Source organism: Silene latifolia, chromosome 2, assembly GCF_048544455.1.
Source record: "Silene latifolia isolate original U9 population chromosome 2, ASM4854445v1, whole genome shotgun sequence".
In the NCBI taxonomy this organism is placed as follows: domain Eukaryota; kingdom Viridiplantae; phylum Streptophyta; class Magnoliopsida; order Caryophyllales; family Caryophyllaceae; genus Silene; species Silene latifolia.
The window spans coordinates 174,122,393-174,138,470 of record NC_133527.1 but is presented as its reverse complement, the minus strand read 5'-3'; the positions used below and the strand labels follow the sequence as shown (position 1 = coordinate 174,138,470).

The 16,078-nt window shown below is 38.6% G+C and overlaps 1 protein-coding gene across 1 annotated transcript; it reads left to right on the top strand.

Annotated features, from left to right (window-relative positions):
- The first annotated feature begins 12,176 nt into the window (after positions 1-12,176).
- On the top strand, positions 12,177-12,581 carry LOC141641659 (uncharacterized). Its single transcript, XM_074450314.1, has one exon. It carries the CDS (start codon positions 12,177-12,179, stop codon positions 12,579-12,581), a length of 405 nt encoding a protein of 134 aa, XP_074306415.1.
- Positions 12,582-16,078: the final 3,497 nt, after the last annotated feature.

Below are 16,078 nucleotides of genomic sequence, written 5' to 3'. Positions count from 1 at the left end.
GATTGGGGAGCTCTTCCCCCTTGATGGCTCCTTTCCGTGGGACAAATTTGACGAGCTGTTTGACGACAAGCTCGAAGCTAAGGAGAAAGCCGCGGAGGAGAAGGCCAAGGAGGAGGTAAGGGTGAAGAAGGAGGAAGAGGCGGCCACGGAGAAGGCAGCCCTTGCTGAGAAGGCTAAGGCGGCCAAGGAGGAAGCCGAGAGGATGAAGGCAGCTGAGGCTGCTGAGGCTGAGGCTGCTAAGAAAGCCGAGGCCGAGGTCGCCAAGCCGAGGCCGCCAAGACAGCTTCGGGTCGCCCATCGCGATGATGCTTGCTAACGCTGCGATGGCAAGCAACAATGGCATAGGGAGACGGGCGGTTGTCACCAGGCTCACCCGGCGTCTCGGATAGCTTCAGCTGTTCGGGAGCCAATTATTAAGCCTTTCCTCCCTGCCATCTTTTGGCGCTTCAAATGATATGTCTGTAACCTTTTGCTTTTATTTTCCTTGTATTTTGTACAACTTTGGTAGGTTGTGTTTTGGCTTATCCTTATGGGGACTACTAAATCGTCTGTATTCTCCTCACTTGTAACCTGTTATCATTTTTAATAAGAGTTTGCTTATTTTGCCTCTGGCTTGGCCGAGGTCTTTTCTTGTCTTCGTCTGAGTTGTCTTCTTACGTTATTAATTGAGCGCTTCTTTTGTTTCCGACTCGGCCTGGCCGAGGTAGCTTAGAGTGCGTATCTCAACTGTGTTTAACGTTTTTAAGGCATGTTGATCGCTTTCGCGAGTATCAACTGCGCTGGTAGTGACTGCCGCGACGCCTGCTTCCTTATAGTGATTGCCGTGGCGTCTACCTCTTGGAGTGACTGCTGCGGCGTCTACCTCTTGGGGTGACTGCCGTAGCGTCTACTTCTTGGGGTGACTGCCGTGGCGCCTATTTCTTGATGGTGATCTAGCCGTGGCGTCTACCTCTTGGAGTGATTTCTGCTGCGGCGTCTACCTCTTGGAGTGATCTGCCGTAGCGTCTACTTCTTGGGGTGATCGCCGTGGCGCCCTATTTCTTGATGGTGATCGCCGTGGCGTCTACCTCTTGGAGTGACTTCTTGAGGCGTCTACCTCTTGGGGTGACGCCGTAGCGTCTACTTCTTGGGGTGACTGCCGTGGCGCCTATTTCTTGATGGTGACTGCCGGGGCGTCTACCTCTTGGAGTGACTGCGGCGGCGTCTACCTCTTGGGGTGACTGCCGTAGCGTCTACTTCTTGGGGTGACTGCCATGGCGCCTGCTTCTTGATAGTGACTATGGGGGGAAATGAACACTTTGATGGAAACTTGGACGATTCTTCATTAGATATAAACATGCGTCGGGGTGCCCACAGTTGTCTCGGGCACCTCCGCCGCTATACAAAGTTTTTTCCCGAGATTTTCCGTGTCCTAATGGCTTATCAAAGACACACCCTCCATGTCTGTCAGCCGGTGTGTACCCAGTCTTATTTCTTCAGTCACTTTGTAGGGACCTTCCCAGTTAGCCGTCAGTTGCATCCATGAGGTCGCCCTCCTGTTGTAAGGATGGGTTTTTCCCCTTCTCTGACTTCTTTGCCACTTTGAGGGATTGCATGTTGCATCCTCTGGCAGATATCTGAACGTTGACCACCTCGTCCTTCTTGTCCTTGGAGACGAGCTTATGCGCTTCCCCCCGGTCCGAGACATACATTAGTGTCAGGGCCCGGATGGACATCACTGCGTCGGCCTCGCTCAGAGTGACTCGGCCTATGAGGACGTTGTAGGCGGACGAGCCGTCAATGACCACGAACTCAGGTAGGACATTCTTAGCCGCATCCCCCTCGCCGAACATCACTGGCAGTCTGATCGACCCCAGGGGTACCAGGCCGGCCCCGGAAAAACTGTACAACGGATTGGTGCAGGGGCTCAGGTCTTCAACCTTCAGACCGAGGTTGAGAAAGCACTCCCTGAACATGATGTTTGTGTAGGCGCCTGTGTCAATCAGGCACCTCTTGACCAGGTGGTTGGATATGTCCAAGTGGACTACAAGTGGGTTGCTGTGAGGGGCGATGACTCCCTCGTAGTCCTTCTTCCCAATAGTCATGTCGGGGATGTTGGAAGCAGGGACCGCTGTTTTGGGCACAAAGTTGATGGCCTGATACAGCTCGTTCAGGTGCTGTTTGTGCCCATGAGCGGACCCACCGTTCTCGTTGCCCCCGATGACAACATGGATCACTCCTATCCATTCAAAGACGGATTTCTTGCTTGAACCGCCGGCATCAGTCTTTTGGCCTTTGGCAACATACTTGTCGAGGCTCCCCTTCCGGATCAGCTCTTCAATGGCATTCTTCAGATGCCGGCAGTTGTCAGTAAGGTGACCGGTGTGGCCGTGGTACTCACAGTACTGGCTTGTGTCACCGTCTCCCTTCGGCTTGGGGGGCCTTTCCCACTTTTGGCCCTCGTTCTTGCTTAGGGCGAAGACCTCGGCGGCAGATACGACCAGAGGGGTGTGATCACTGTACCGCTTCTGGTAGTACATTCCCGAACTCCCCCCGGCGCCCGCCGAGCTCTGTTTCCTGGCGGACCTGTTAGACCGTGACCTATTATTGTCACGGCGTCCTTCATCCGGGTTGTCCTCCCGGTGGCTCTTCTTCTCTGAGTGCCCAGCCTCGCTGTGGCCTACCCAGGTCCTGTGATAGTCTTCCACCTTGATGGCATGGTCGGCCATCTTCCTGGCGGACTCCAGGTTCAGGCCGCCGCACTTGATGAGCTCATTTTTTAGGTCCCCTCGCGGGAGGCCTTTCATCAGCGCGAAGGCCGCCGGTTCATTGCTCGGCTCACGAATCTTCTGAACCTTGGCGTCGAACCTCTTCACATAACTTCGGAGAGACTCGCCTCCCTCCTGTCTGATAGTCAGGAGGTCCGATGTCTCAACGGCCCTCCTCTTGTTGCAAGAATATTGGGCTAAAAACGTGTCCCTTAGGTCGGCGTAACAGTATACCGACCCATCGGGTAGCCCCTTGTACCAACTTTGTGCCATCCCATGCAGTGTCGTTGGGAAGACTCGGCACCAAACCTCGTCAGGTTGCTCCCAAACCGACATGTAAGACTCGAAAGCCTCGGTGTGGTCGGTTGGGTCGTCTTCTCCTTTGTATGCTATGGGTGGCAACTTCAGCTTAGTCGGCACCGGGGTATCTAGGACGTGGCGGCGAGGGGCTGTCGACCACGTGTCGAACGACACGCGGCGATCGGCTCCTCACATCCCTAGTCCGGCTCCTCTCCCCGTGACGGGAAGGGCTTCTTCTCCGACTCTGGTGAGTCGGGCTTCTTCTCCGACTCTGGTGAGTCGGACTTCTCTCACTCCTCTGGGGCATGCCTCGTCGGTCTTTGCGGCGCGCCGTCCTCCCGCGAGTGCGGGAAGGACTCGGTCTCTACCACTAGCACTGGGCTCCCCGGCTCCCAGTCTTGACGGGGCCGCTTCTTCCGGTGCTTCATTCAAGTCTCTTGGAGTCACATTAAGGCCCTGGTCTCTGGGACGGGTTCCGCCGCTCTTGTCGGTGTGACAGTGTGAGCCGGCGTACTACCAATTAAGTCCAAGAGTAGCTTCAGTTTTGCTGCATCAACCACATGTCCCATGATGGTGACCTGGTTGGCGGGCAGCGGCGTATCTGGTATTATTGGCATCCCGTACTCCGGTTGAATTACCCGGCTGGTGGAGGGCTGCGCAACTCCAGAATTGTGGACGGTATCATCTTGGTAGAATTCGGTTTCGTCAGTCACGAATACCTCTTGTTGTTTTGACATCTTCTTAGCTTTTTGGGTGGGTTTTTGTTTTGTTTGGGAATGAATGTGACTAGCTTCTAGTATCTTTTCCCCACAGACGGCGCCAATTGTTCCGGGTGTAATTCCAGAGCAGTTATTTGTTACCACCCGTGCTTGTAGAATGACGTCTTTGATTGAACCCTCCTTTCGGTCTCCTGAAACAGTGAACAAACTGAGGGCTCGGCTTTGGACCGAGCGAACTCACTCCGACGCTCAAGTCAGTAAACTTAGAGAGATAAGTTGTTGTTACTTGGCGAAGTATATATTGTAGAGAGATAAGGAAGATATTACCAGATGAATAGTGATTCTTAGGTTAAATTGTGGATCCTTTCCTCAATGAGAGTTGAGGAGTATTTATAGACTTTCACCTTTTGTCACGTAGTGGCCAAGTGGCCAAGTTGCTAGCAGGTGGAAAGACTTATCTACCCTCGGCCGAGGGACCCATGGCAGGTCGGCGGGCCCTGTTGACTCGCCGCCAAGGGGTCTTGGATATGAGTTCGCGGATGTGTGCCCCGGGCCGGTTAGTCTAGTTGCCCCGGGCCGGACCCAAGAGACAGCCGTCGGGTGCGTCGGTTAGCTAGGGTCATCTAAGTCGTTGACTTGTTTGTGGATATCTTTGACCTTGCTCAATATGTTGACTGTCGTCGTGGGTGCGAATATGCCCCATCATATATATATATATATATATATATATATATATATATATATATATATATATATATATATATATATATATATATATATATATATAGTGTGAAGTTCTCCTAAGTCCCTTACATCAATTGAGTCCCTTAGTCCTTCTAAGGGCCTTAGGATGAAGGGGATGGAGGGAGGAGATTGCATCTCAATGGAGGGCTAGAAATGCATCTAGCTAATCTTCCTCCCTAATCATTCATAATCTCCTCCTCATTCTAATCTTATTACTCATCTCTCTTTCATTCATTCCAAAATCAAAACCACATCTCTCATCCTCTCTTCCTCTCATCAACAAACCTAAAAAAAAAACCAAAATAAAAACCAAAAAAAAAAACCACTGGTCCACGATCATTTCTTCACAAAATTAATCACCACACCCAAAACATTCCCTATATTCATTCCACCAATATACAAACACCACAACCTTGCAAACACTAACAGTAACACTTATTAATAAATCAATGGAATATGCACAACTTATGATATCTTTGCAAATATCACTACTCTTGATAATATCACAATCACATATCCTTCCATTAACAACTTCCAAAATACCACCAAACGCTTTCCTCTGCTGTTTTCAATTTTTTTTTTTCGGTTTTTTTTTTCTTTTGTTTTGTTTTTTGTTTGTTTTTGGTCGACATCACAAGCTTTGTTTTTGTATTTTGTTTGTTTTGTTTTTTTATATATTTTTTTCGTTTTTTTTATTTTTATTTTGGATCTCGTTTTTCTGAGATTTTGTTTTCGTTTTCTTAGATTTGGTTTTGATTTCGGTTTTTGATTTCGGTTTTTAATTATCTACCATTCATTTGATTTTTGTTTTGTTCTTATTTCGATTTTTTTTTATTTTAGATCTAGTATTCTTGGTTTTTTTTTTGGTTTTTTTTTTTTAATTTCAGATTCGGTTTTAATTTGAATTCCGTGTTTACTTGTGTCGGATTCCTTTTTTTAAGGTATAGATTCCATTTTGTAAACGGTTCTATTTAATTTGTTGGTGTTTTACATCGTTTTTTATTTTAGATCTAATATTGTTGGTGTTTATCTTGGTGTTTAAATATTGTTGGTGTTTTACATCGTTTTTTATTTTTTATTTTCGTTTTACATCATTTTTTATTTTAGATCTAATATTGTTGGTGTTTATCTTGGTTTTTTACAAATCTCGCCTTGTTAATATTAGTTAAAATTTCACTTTTTTTTGTTACAATTACACTTTTTTTGGTTAAAATTACATTTTTTTTTGTTAAAATTACCCTTATTTCTGTTATAATTACACTTTTTCCTGTTAAACTTACACTTTTTTTATTACAATTACACTTTTTCTTGTTACAATTACACTTTTTCCTGTTAAAATTACACTTTTTCTTGTTGGAATTACACTTTTTCTTGTTACAATTACACTTTTTTTGTTACAATTACACTTTTTATGTTAAAATTACACTCAATTCTGTTACAATTACACTTTTTTTGGTTAAAATTACACTTATTGTTGTTACAATTACACTTATTTCTGTTACAATTACACTTTTTTTGGTTAAAATTACACTTATTGCTGTTATAATTACACTTTTTTCCTATTAAAATTACACTTGTTCTTGTTGGAATTACACTTTTTCTTGTTGGAATTACACTTTTTCTTGTCACAATTACACTTTTTCTTCTTACAATTACACTTTTTTTTTGTTACAATTACACTTTTTATGTTAAAATTACACTCAATTCTGTTACAATTACACTTTTTCCTGTTAAAATTACACTTTTTCTTGTTACAATTACACTTTTTCTGTCACAATTACACTTTTTCTTCTTACAATTACACTTTTTTTGTTACAATTACACTTTTTATGTTAAAATTACACTTAATTCTGTTACAATTACACTTTTTCTTGTTGTAATTACATTTTTTTCCTTTAAAATTACACCTTTCTACTTTAAAATTACACTTTCTTCGGTTAAAATTACACTTTTTCCTGTTAAAATTACACTTATCTCTATTAATGACTAAAGTTACACTCTTGGACTAAAGTTAGACAGACTAATTTGGACTATTTGGACAATTTGGACTAACTAATTTGGACAATTTGGACAATATGGACTAACTAATTTGGACTATTTGGACTATTTAATTTGGACTATTTGGACGAACTAATGGACTTTACGATTAAATTGAATACAATATTTACAACTAAATTTGGACTAAAATTATACAATTTTGGACTAAAAATACATTTTTGGACTGAAAATACACTATATACGAATAATTTTGAACTAATAATACACTATTTCCGACTAAATTTAGAGTAAAATTACACAATTAGAACTAAAGTTACACAATGCATTTATTTTGAGTAATTTAGATTGTGCAATTCCAATCATTGTCCACTAAAGTGTAACTTAGTAAATTGATAGTGTGTGTATCTTTTATCATTTTATGAGTGTAATTTTAGTCCACAAAAGTGTAATTTTAGTCCAAAAAAGTGTAATTTTAGTATACAAATGTGTAACTTTAATCCACAGATGTATAAATTTAGTTTACAAAAGTGTAATTTTAGTCCACGAAAGTGTAATTTTAGTCTATAAAAGTGTAATTTTAATCCAAATGTATAACTATAGTCCAAATTTGTGTATCTTTAGTTCAAATTGTGTAATTTTAGTCCAAATTGTGTAATTTTAGTCCAAATTGTGTAATTTTAGTCCAAATTTCAAATTTCACCAAATTGTTCTAACTTTAGTCCAAAAGCGTAACTTTAGTCATTGAGAAGATAACCTTAGTAGAGATAAAGGTAACTTTAATGAAAACAAGTGTAATTTTAAAGGAAAAAAGTGTAATTTTAACAGAAAAAAGTGTAATTTTAACGGAAAAGTGTAATTTTAAACCGAAAAAAAGTGTAATTTTAACAGGAAAAAGTGTAATTTTAACGGAAAAAAGTGTAATTTTAACAAGGAAAAAACTGTGATTTTAACCAAAAAAAGTGTGATTTTAACGGAAAAAAGTGTAATTTTAACGGAAAAAAGTGTAATTTTAACCGATAAAGTAATTTTAATAGATCATAAATCACATAATACCAAAATAAAATATTAAATACGAAATTTGGCAAAAATATATAACAAGACGGATATTAACAAAGTGATATCAACAAGAAAAAAGTAAAAAAATGAGATTTCATAACTAATACATTTAGTACTATAATTTTAACCGGAAAAAAAAAGTGAAGTTTTAACACAAAAAAGTGTAATTTTAACGGAAAAAAGTGTATTTTTAACAATGAAAAAACTGTGATTTTAACCCAAAAAAAGTGTAATTTTAACGGAAAAAAGTGTAATTTTAACGGTAAAAAGTGTAATTTTAACTAAAAAAAAGTGTAATTTTAACCCACAAAATTGTAATTTTAACGGAAAAAAATGTAATTTTAACGGAAAAAAGTGTCCTAAATCACACAATACCAAAAGAAAATTTTAAATACGAAATCAAATTATAATTTGTAAGAATGTCAATAACCGAAAAAAAAAAGACCAAAACATGAAAATTGAAAAAAAAAAAAAAAAAAACCGGAAATGAACAAAAAAAAACGGAGATGGGTCAAAAAAACAAAACATTAACTACAAAACGGAAATGAAAAAAAAAAGACCAAAACATGAAAATTGAAAAAAAAAAATAACAAAACGAAAATGAACAAAAAAAACGGGTCAATGAAAATTGATCTATTTTAGTAGATCTAAGATTAAAATAAAAAAAAAACTCACAAATTTAAAACAATATTATATAGCAAGACGATATAAGGAGAAAAAACAACAAAAGAAATAAAAAGAACACTCAAACACAAGTTTTTTTTAAAAAAAAAAAAAAAAACACTAAAAAAATGACGCCGTGGCGGCGGCCGCCGTGGTGGTGGCGGCGGTGGCGGGGGCGGGGGTGGTGACTGTGGTGGTGTCCGGTGGGTGGTGGTAGGTGAATGAAGAATAGATGAGTAATTGATTTATTTGGATTTTTTGGGTTTTTTATTTGTTTGGTTTTTTGGGTTTTTTTTTTCTTGGTTTTTTTTTAGAGAATATGGAGAAGTGAGATATAGAGAGAGAATGAGAAGATGTGATAATGAGAGGTTAATGATTAGTGATGAGAAATAATGGAGTTAATAAGAAAATTAGAGGAAGAGAGCAAAATTAGAGGATTAACCCTCTTTTTTGTGTTTCATCCTATCCCTTCATTTTCAAGATCCAAAGGCTCACAATGAGACTCATGGACTCAAATGTAAGAGGTTGACTCACTTGATCTTATTACTATATATATATATATATATATATATATATATATATATATATATATATATATATATATATATATATATATATATATATATATATATATATATATATATATAGGTCGAGATCCAGTGAGAACCACCCATATAATGAGAACCATGAGAACCACTAATAATACTACAATCCAATAATACACACGCTGTGTATTATCTCAAACAAACCCCAAATTTTTTCGCGCGTCCCTCCCAAACCCACCTAAACTCAGACATTGTTAAATTTTGCTTTCTCTCTCATCATTCTTTCTCTCTCTTTCAACTCATCTCATCGACTATTAAAACCTTCCGCCATCGCCTCTTTGATAATCAAACCTTAACTTTCTCTACAATCGAACGATAAATTCTTCGACAATCAACCTTTCGACGCTGCTTCAATCAATGACGCCTTTAAATTCGAGGTAAAATTTCGATCTTTATGATTATTTGTTGTGAAATTAGTTGATTTAGTCGATTAAATTAGATTGTTCGTGAAATTAGGGATTGATTAACCGATTAGAATTCTGAATTGAACAATTATGCTTCTCAATTTAGGATTTCGTTAATTAAATTGGGGAAACTGAGAAATTAGGGTTAGGGGATTTGAGAAATTTGTTGAAACCATTAAATTAGGGTTTGATTCGTCTCTTAAGTTTCTGGATTGATAAATCATGCTTCTGAATTTAGGGTTTCATGAATTAAATTGGGGAAACATTGAAATTAGGGTTGGAGACCGTTTATGTGCATCAAAATCTTGTTTATGTGCATCCAAATTCCTATTTATGTGCATCAAATTCCTGTTTAGGTGCATCAAAATGTGATTTTGTGAATCAAATTGGCCTAATTGAGAAATTAGGGTTTCATGAATTAAATTGGGGAAACATTGAAATTAGGGTTGGAGACCGTTTATGTGCATCAAAATCTTGTTTATGTGCATCCAAATTCCTATTTATGTGCATCAAATTCCTGTTTAGGTGCATCAAAATGTGATTTTGTGAATCAAATTGGCCTAATTGAGAAATTAGGGTTTCATGAATTAAATTGGGGAAACATTGAAATTAGGGTTGGAGACCGTTTATGTGCATCAAAATCTTGTTTATGTGCATCCAAATTCCTGTTTAGGTGCATCAAAATGTGATTTTGTGAATCAAATTGGCTTAATTGAGAAATTAGGGTTGGAGAAATTGTGAAATTGCCTACATTTGTTAAAATCAGGGACTCAATTTCATGAATTATACTGTTGTATTGTTACTTATTTAATTTTTGACATTTCTTGTTGCAGCAATAATGACAAAGACAACTCCTCAATACTATCACAAACTTCTTCAAATGTCATTACAAACGAAGGAGCGAATGTTGAAGCTAATGCATGTCACCTATATTAGAAATATCTCGCAATAGCAAAATGAACATGATGTTCCTGAAGTTGTGACTTTCGAATTTGTTGAAGGTACAATTCTATTCATCCTGGTAGTTGCTTGATGTTTTCAGCTTTTTAAAGGTACATTTCATATGCTTTTTATCCCTCGCCTTTCTGACTTTAATTGCACAACATATGCAGATATCATAGTAGAGGAGGCAGAGGACGAGGAGGCAGCAGAAGGTTCTTCAAGCAACACGAATCGGGTTTTTGAGTGTCTCAACCATCTTAAGCCTGTTATTGGTATGCTATTCGATAAGCTTGAACTAGGTGTTGAGTTTTATGAAGCATATGCAAAAGAATCTGGGTTTGTGACTAGATTAAGCTCACAAAAGTCTAAAAATGGTGTCGTTACGCATAAAAAAGTTGTGTGTAATAAGGCTGGAGTATGTGAAGCGAAAGGGAAAAATCATCGGAGGCAAAGGACTAGGATAGAATGTCCTTCTTGTATTAAATTTAAGCGAATTTTGGAGGAAGGTCCTGATATGGGTAAATACCAAATATATGATTTTCATGAAGGTCATAATCATATGCCACAAACACCATCAACAATGGTACATTTGACACAAACGAGAGAGTTGAATGTAGTTCACAAAAAAATGATAATTGACAACTCCAAAAATAACATAGGTCCAGTTAAGTCGTATAGGTTGTTCAAGGAGTATGTTAGAGGTTATAGGAATGTGGGTGCGTCATTGGAAGACTTTAAGAACTTTTCTAGAGATATCAAAAATTATTTATCATAGGGGGATGCTCAAATGCTTATTGAGCATTTTATGAAGATAAAACACATGTGTCCATCTTTTTATTTTGATTTTGAGGTAGACGAGATAGGTCGATTGTCACATGTGTTTTGGGCTGACCCTATTAGTATTAAAAACTATTTGCTATTCGGGGACATGACCTCTTTTGATACGACCTTTAGAAAAAACAAGTATAGGATGATATTTGGTCCTTTTACAGGCGTGGATAATCATAAGAGATGCGTGACCTTTGGGGCTGGACTTATTATAAATGAGAGTAAGGAATCCTTTGCTTGGCTATTTACGAAATTCGTAGAGGCTATGGGGGGTCGTCATCCAGTTTGTATGATAACTGATGAAGATGCGGGGATAGAAGAAGGAATGAAATTAGCCTGGAAAGACAAGGTGCAACACAGATATTGCATGTGGCACATACTAAAAAAGTTGCCCGAGAAAGTAGGGCCTGTAATATGTAAAGATACTTGAGTTCCCCAAGAAGATAAACCGATGTGTTTGGAGCGAAGATGTGGAGCCGCCTGAATTTGAGGAAAGGTGGACAACAGTAGTTGAATCTCATGGGTTGTCGGATAACGAGTGGCTTAAGGAGAAGTACAACATTAGAAATATGTGGGTTCCAACTTACTTTCGTGATCTGTTTTTAGGAGGCTTGATGAGAACGACCTCCGTCGAGTCGAAAAACCACTTTTTCAAAGAACTTCACTAATCCTAATTTAACCCTAGTTGAGTTTTGGATGAGATTTGAGAGTGCAATGGATGCTCAAAGATGGACTCATTCGAAACTTGTTGCACAATCAAAAAACTCCTTCCCCCAGTTGTCGACTCCATTAGCCCTAGAAAAGCATGCATCAGAAATCTACACTCCAACAATTTTCGGCGAGTTTCAAAAGGAAGTCGAAGCAGCTTGCTATTCATGTGGTGTTGGGGATAAAGAAAAAGATAAAACCTATCCAATTCTATACACAGATATCATAGATCAAGTTCGAAATAAAACATATAAGGTTGGTTTTAAGAAGGATGATGTTTCAGTGGTATGCACATGCAAGAAGTTTGAAAGACATGGAATGCTCTGTCGACATGCTCTGTGTGTCTTTAAAGATCGGGAATTCGAAAGTTCCAAGTGACTACCTGCTTAGTCGGTGGAGCAAACTAGCAACCCGCCAGCCAATCGTCGGCCCTAATGGCCGGTTGTTATTGATTGTACATCAATGGATGTACAGAAAAACAAAGTTGGCGAGTTATGGTCAGAGTTGTTTACTTGTGTGGCACTTGTTGAACAGAGTCCTGGGCATTGTGATGAGTTGCTTGGGATTTTGCGTGAGTTCAAGGAAAGGGTAAAAATTACCCCTGATGAAAGTGGAAATACTGGTATTGCAAAGGTAAAGGACAAGAATGCTGAAATTGGGATGCTTTTAGGAACAAACATGCCTAGTGAGATTAAGGTTTTGCCTCCAAGGCAGTGCAAAAACAAAGGCTCGGGAAAAAGGCTGATCTCACAAAGAGAACGAGCTGGGGAAGTGACCAAGAAAGCGCTAAGAAAATGCAGGGCCTGTGGGGAGATGGCGAACCACGACAGTAGGAATTGTGACCGAAGGACAACCGACAATGAGTAGAGTAATTTTTTATTTTACCTTATTGAAAAATTTGGAAATTTTATTTTATTTGATAAATATTGGACATTTGCCTTATTGAATAATTCGTGACTTTTTATTTTATTTGATAGATGTTGGACTTTTTTTCTTCAAACGAATGAATGCAACACTTCTAGAATGTAAAGCCCGAGTGTTTCTGTCACCATTATTTCGTGCACATACAACGGTATTTCATGCACATACAGATGTATTTCATGCATGTGGAACAGTTTTTCATGCACACATTATGCAAGTAACGGTTAAAGTTGTCATTTTATTTATAGCGTTTTTAAATTTTACTGTGCTTTTCCGTTTCATTGATTCATTATTAATCACTCAATCCATGGTGGGAAAAATTACAATAAAGCGAAAAAGTCGCATAATTCAAACTACTTGTAACATCTACCGTAGTAAATAATGAGCTGACCAAAATGCTACCATTTTTGTAATAAGATGATATGCAATTACTGATGAAACTCGAACGCTCCTCCTAACCCGAGTTTGTCGTCTAATAAACCTGTTTTTCATGCATGCACACTGTTATTCCATGCATGTGGAACAGTTTTTAATGCATTTACGATGTTTTCAGATTTCATTACAGCCTTTTCGTTATCCAATTTTGAAAATTGTCTCTCGTTTTCGTTGCCTCGTGACATGTTCGTTTTCCAATTTTGAAAATTGTTTCTCGTTTTCGTTGCCCCGTGACATGTTTTTAGAATTAGTCTAGAACATGACTTCATGTCTTACACGCCTTACATATTCCAAAATCTAATATGTACTCTCAAGACTTAGTGTACTACATATTCCAGAATAAACTCCACAAGAATCTAATATTCCAGGGTCTACTCCCTTTGTAGATCCCGCGACTCAAGGAATCTGATAAAAAAATGGCAGTGTTTCGAATTTTGGATTAGGTCATCTGCCACTCCCTTTGCACATCCCTCAAATCAAGTGTTTAGAAAATATCACCTAGGGATAATCCTACAAAAAAACGGGGGGGAAAATACTGTTACGTAAAAGTCACTCTGAGACAGAATCTAATGAAAAGAAGATTAAAAGTAGGCAAAATTTAAATTAGGCATTCAAGGTTCTTTATATTTACCTGTCTCTTGTTTCGCTTCCATTTGATGAGACGTGCAATCATACTCGTACCATATTCATCCAAATCCTACGTAAAAATTTTATTTGACAACAAATATTGAAATGCTTGAAATAAAATATACTGAATAATGTTTACAAAAGTTTGGTGAAAAATTTATACCTCGTAAGAACTCTTATCACTCCATGATGCTTGATCACACAAATTTTCTAGCCACTTTAACAAATAAACTCCACAAGAATACCCATTGTTTTGTTGAGGCACTTGCACAACCTCCCACTGAAAAGTTTTGATCTCCAACAACCTTGTGTATCTTGGAGAGTCTCTTGCGATGATCTCCAAAGCGGGCGGGAGCTATACAAAAACAAGACACAAGGAGTGATTGTGATTGTGGTATAAGGCTATTTAATGCACATGCAAGGGTATGTCATGCACATAGAAGGGTATTTCATGCACATTAAGATCACCAACAGTATTTTCATTCGACAATGCATTTTGGGCATTCAAAAACTGTTGAGCAGCCTTCCGGATATAATAAGTGAGGGGTAACATGTTTTTGTGCAAAAACTAATAAATCATACCTGTTCAACTAAAAATTTTTGCCTGACTTCACGGCGCCTGGGCAGGTTGGAGTCGAGTATGAAGTTCATCCTTTTCCCAAAGTCAACAACGCATGCAAACCAATGTGATCTCTCCACACAATAAGGAAAGAAAGCCTGAAATATTACAAACTAGTCAAGTAGGATTTATCGACTTCAAATGAAAGAAGAATGCATTGGAAAAAAGGAGAAGGAAAAAAAAAGCAGGAGAATATTTATTTACCAGTTGGGTTGTGTTTAGATTGAGGGGCAAGTAGTCAAGTAGGACGTATTGACTTCGAAACCCGTTTTTACCGACAACTCCCTGAAATTTGAGAACATTTGTCAAAATTATTTGTCATTTCAAAAACCAAAAACAAGCATTTGACACAATAAGGAATATGAATACCTTTATGATTGTCGGAAAATACACAACACTCGGGTTTTCGATTGTAGTACGAATACCAACAAAGATCAATAACCATATCCATTACCCAATTTCCTGGCGGCAAAGGGTCTGCAGCGTGTTGGGTAACTTGCAACCAATCGGTTTCTACAACGACCTCACTAATGATGCACATGTTGCAATTAGATTAGAAAACACGGAACATCAGAGAGTGGACAAAAACTGAAGTTTTTAGAAAGCTGTATGGTCAGTTAGAACTTACTCCTTGTTCTTCTTATTATTCCGAATATAATTGATCAAGTGTGCATCTGTATATGATAAATCATCATGTGGCGCTTGATTACTGAGAAAAGGGGAAAATAAAAGCTCCTTTATTAACATGGAAAAACGGAAAAACGGAAAACAAAGCTACTTAAGATTTCGCATTACCGAAGCTGAACGCCATTCTTGTAGTCCTTTGCTGCAGCCGTCACTTGAAGTTTATAAGAGTTGTATCGCCAAGTTAGTATTTCATTGCAAACCCTCACAACATAACGTGTAACATCAACTCTCTGAACAATAACAACAAAAGAAATCAACATCAGTGACTTCATATTTAATGCACATACAAGGAAAAGTTGAATTAAATAATACAGACTTAATCCCTTTACGACCCACCTTTGAACCTAAGCGTCCCTTAGCCCCGTTGTACATCTCCATATGACGCATGAGGTAGATTCCAGTATCATGCTCGACATCAACGGCAACGTGCGGAATATACAACTTAGGAATCAAAAGCCATGAAGACACCAAGTTTGGAATCTTACTTGAAAGCGTACCCAACAAGTTCTTCTGATAAAGGTAAAACAATGACAAGTAAATAATCTCTCACAAAAATTAGACGAAAATCAGGCACTTTATGGAAAAAAGATCTGAAGATATACCACAGGTCTAACATGGCGGGAATAGTCAGTTGACGGAGGCATCAAGTGCATCACTTCTAACAACTTCTTACTAACATGGTAACAGAAGACAAATGGCAAGGGTGTAACTATAGGAATGAAAACCTGTACGACATTGAAAACAAAGACAATAATGAAAAGAAAGACACTTAGTTGAGAACAACCATGGAAATGTGAAAATCTTGAAGGACTTACCAACTCCACGTCTGCAAATTTGACATCCAATGAGTCAATCTGTTCATTAAATTAGGTGACACGTATTAGAGAATAAAAACTTGTAATAATTGGGCACTTATTTGATGCATGTTCAGTGTTGTTTAATGCACCTAGATTGGTATTTCGTGCATCTACAAGATTATTTCATGCATTCGAAAGTCTAATGCATCCCAAGGTTGAGAACAACCATGGAACACTTACGTCAGTTGTCTCTGTGATAAATAGACGGCAAGGGCATT

Coding starts and splice junctions, on each gene's coding strand:
- LOC141641659 (XM_074450314.1), top strand. CDS start 12,177: ATGGATGTACAGAAAAACAAAGTTGGCGAGTTATGGTCAGAGTTGTTT.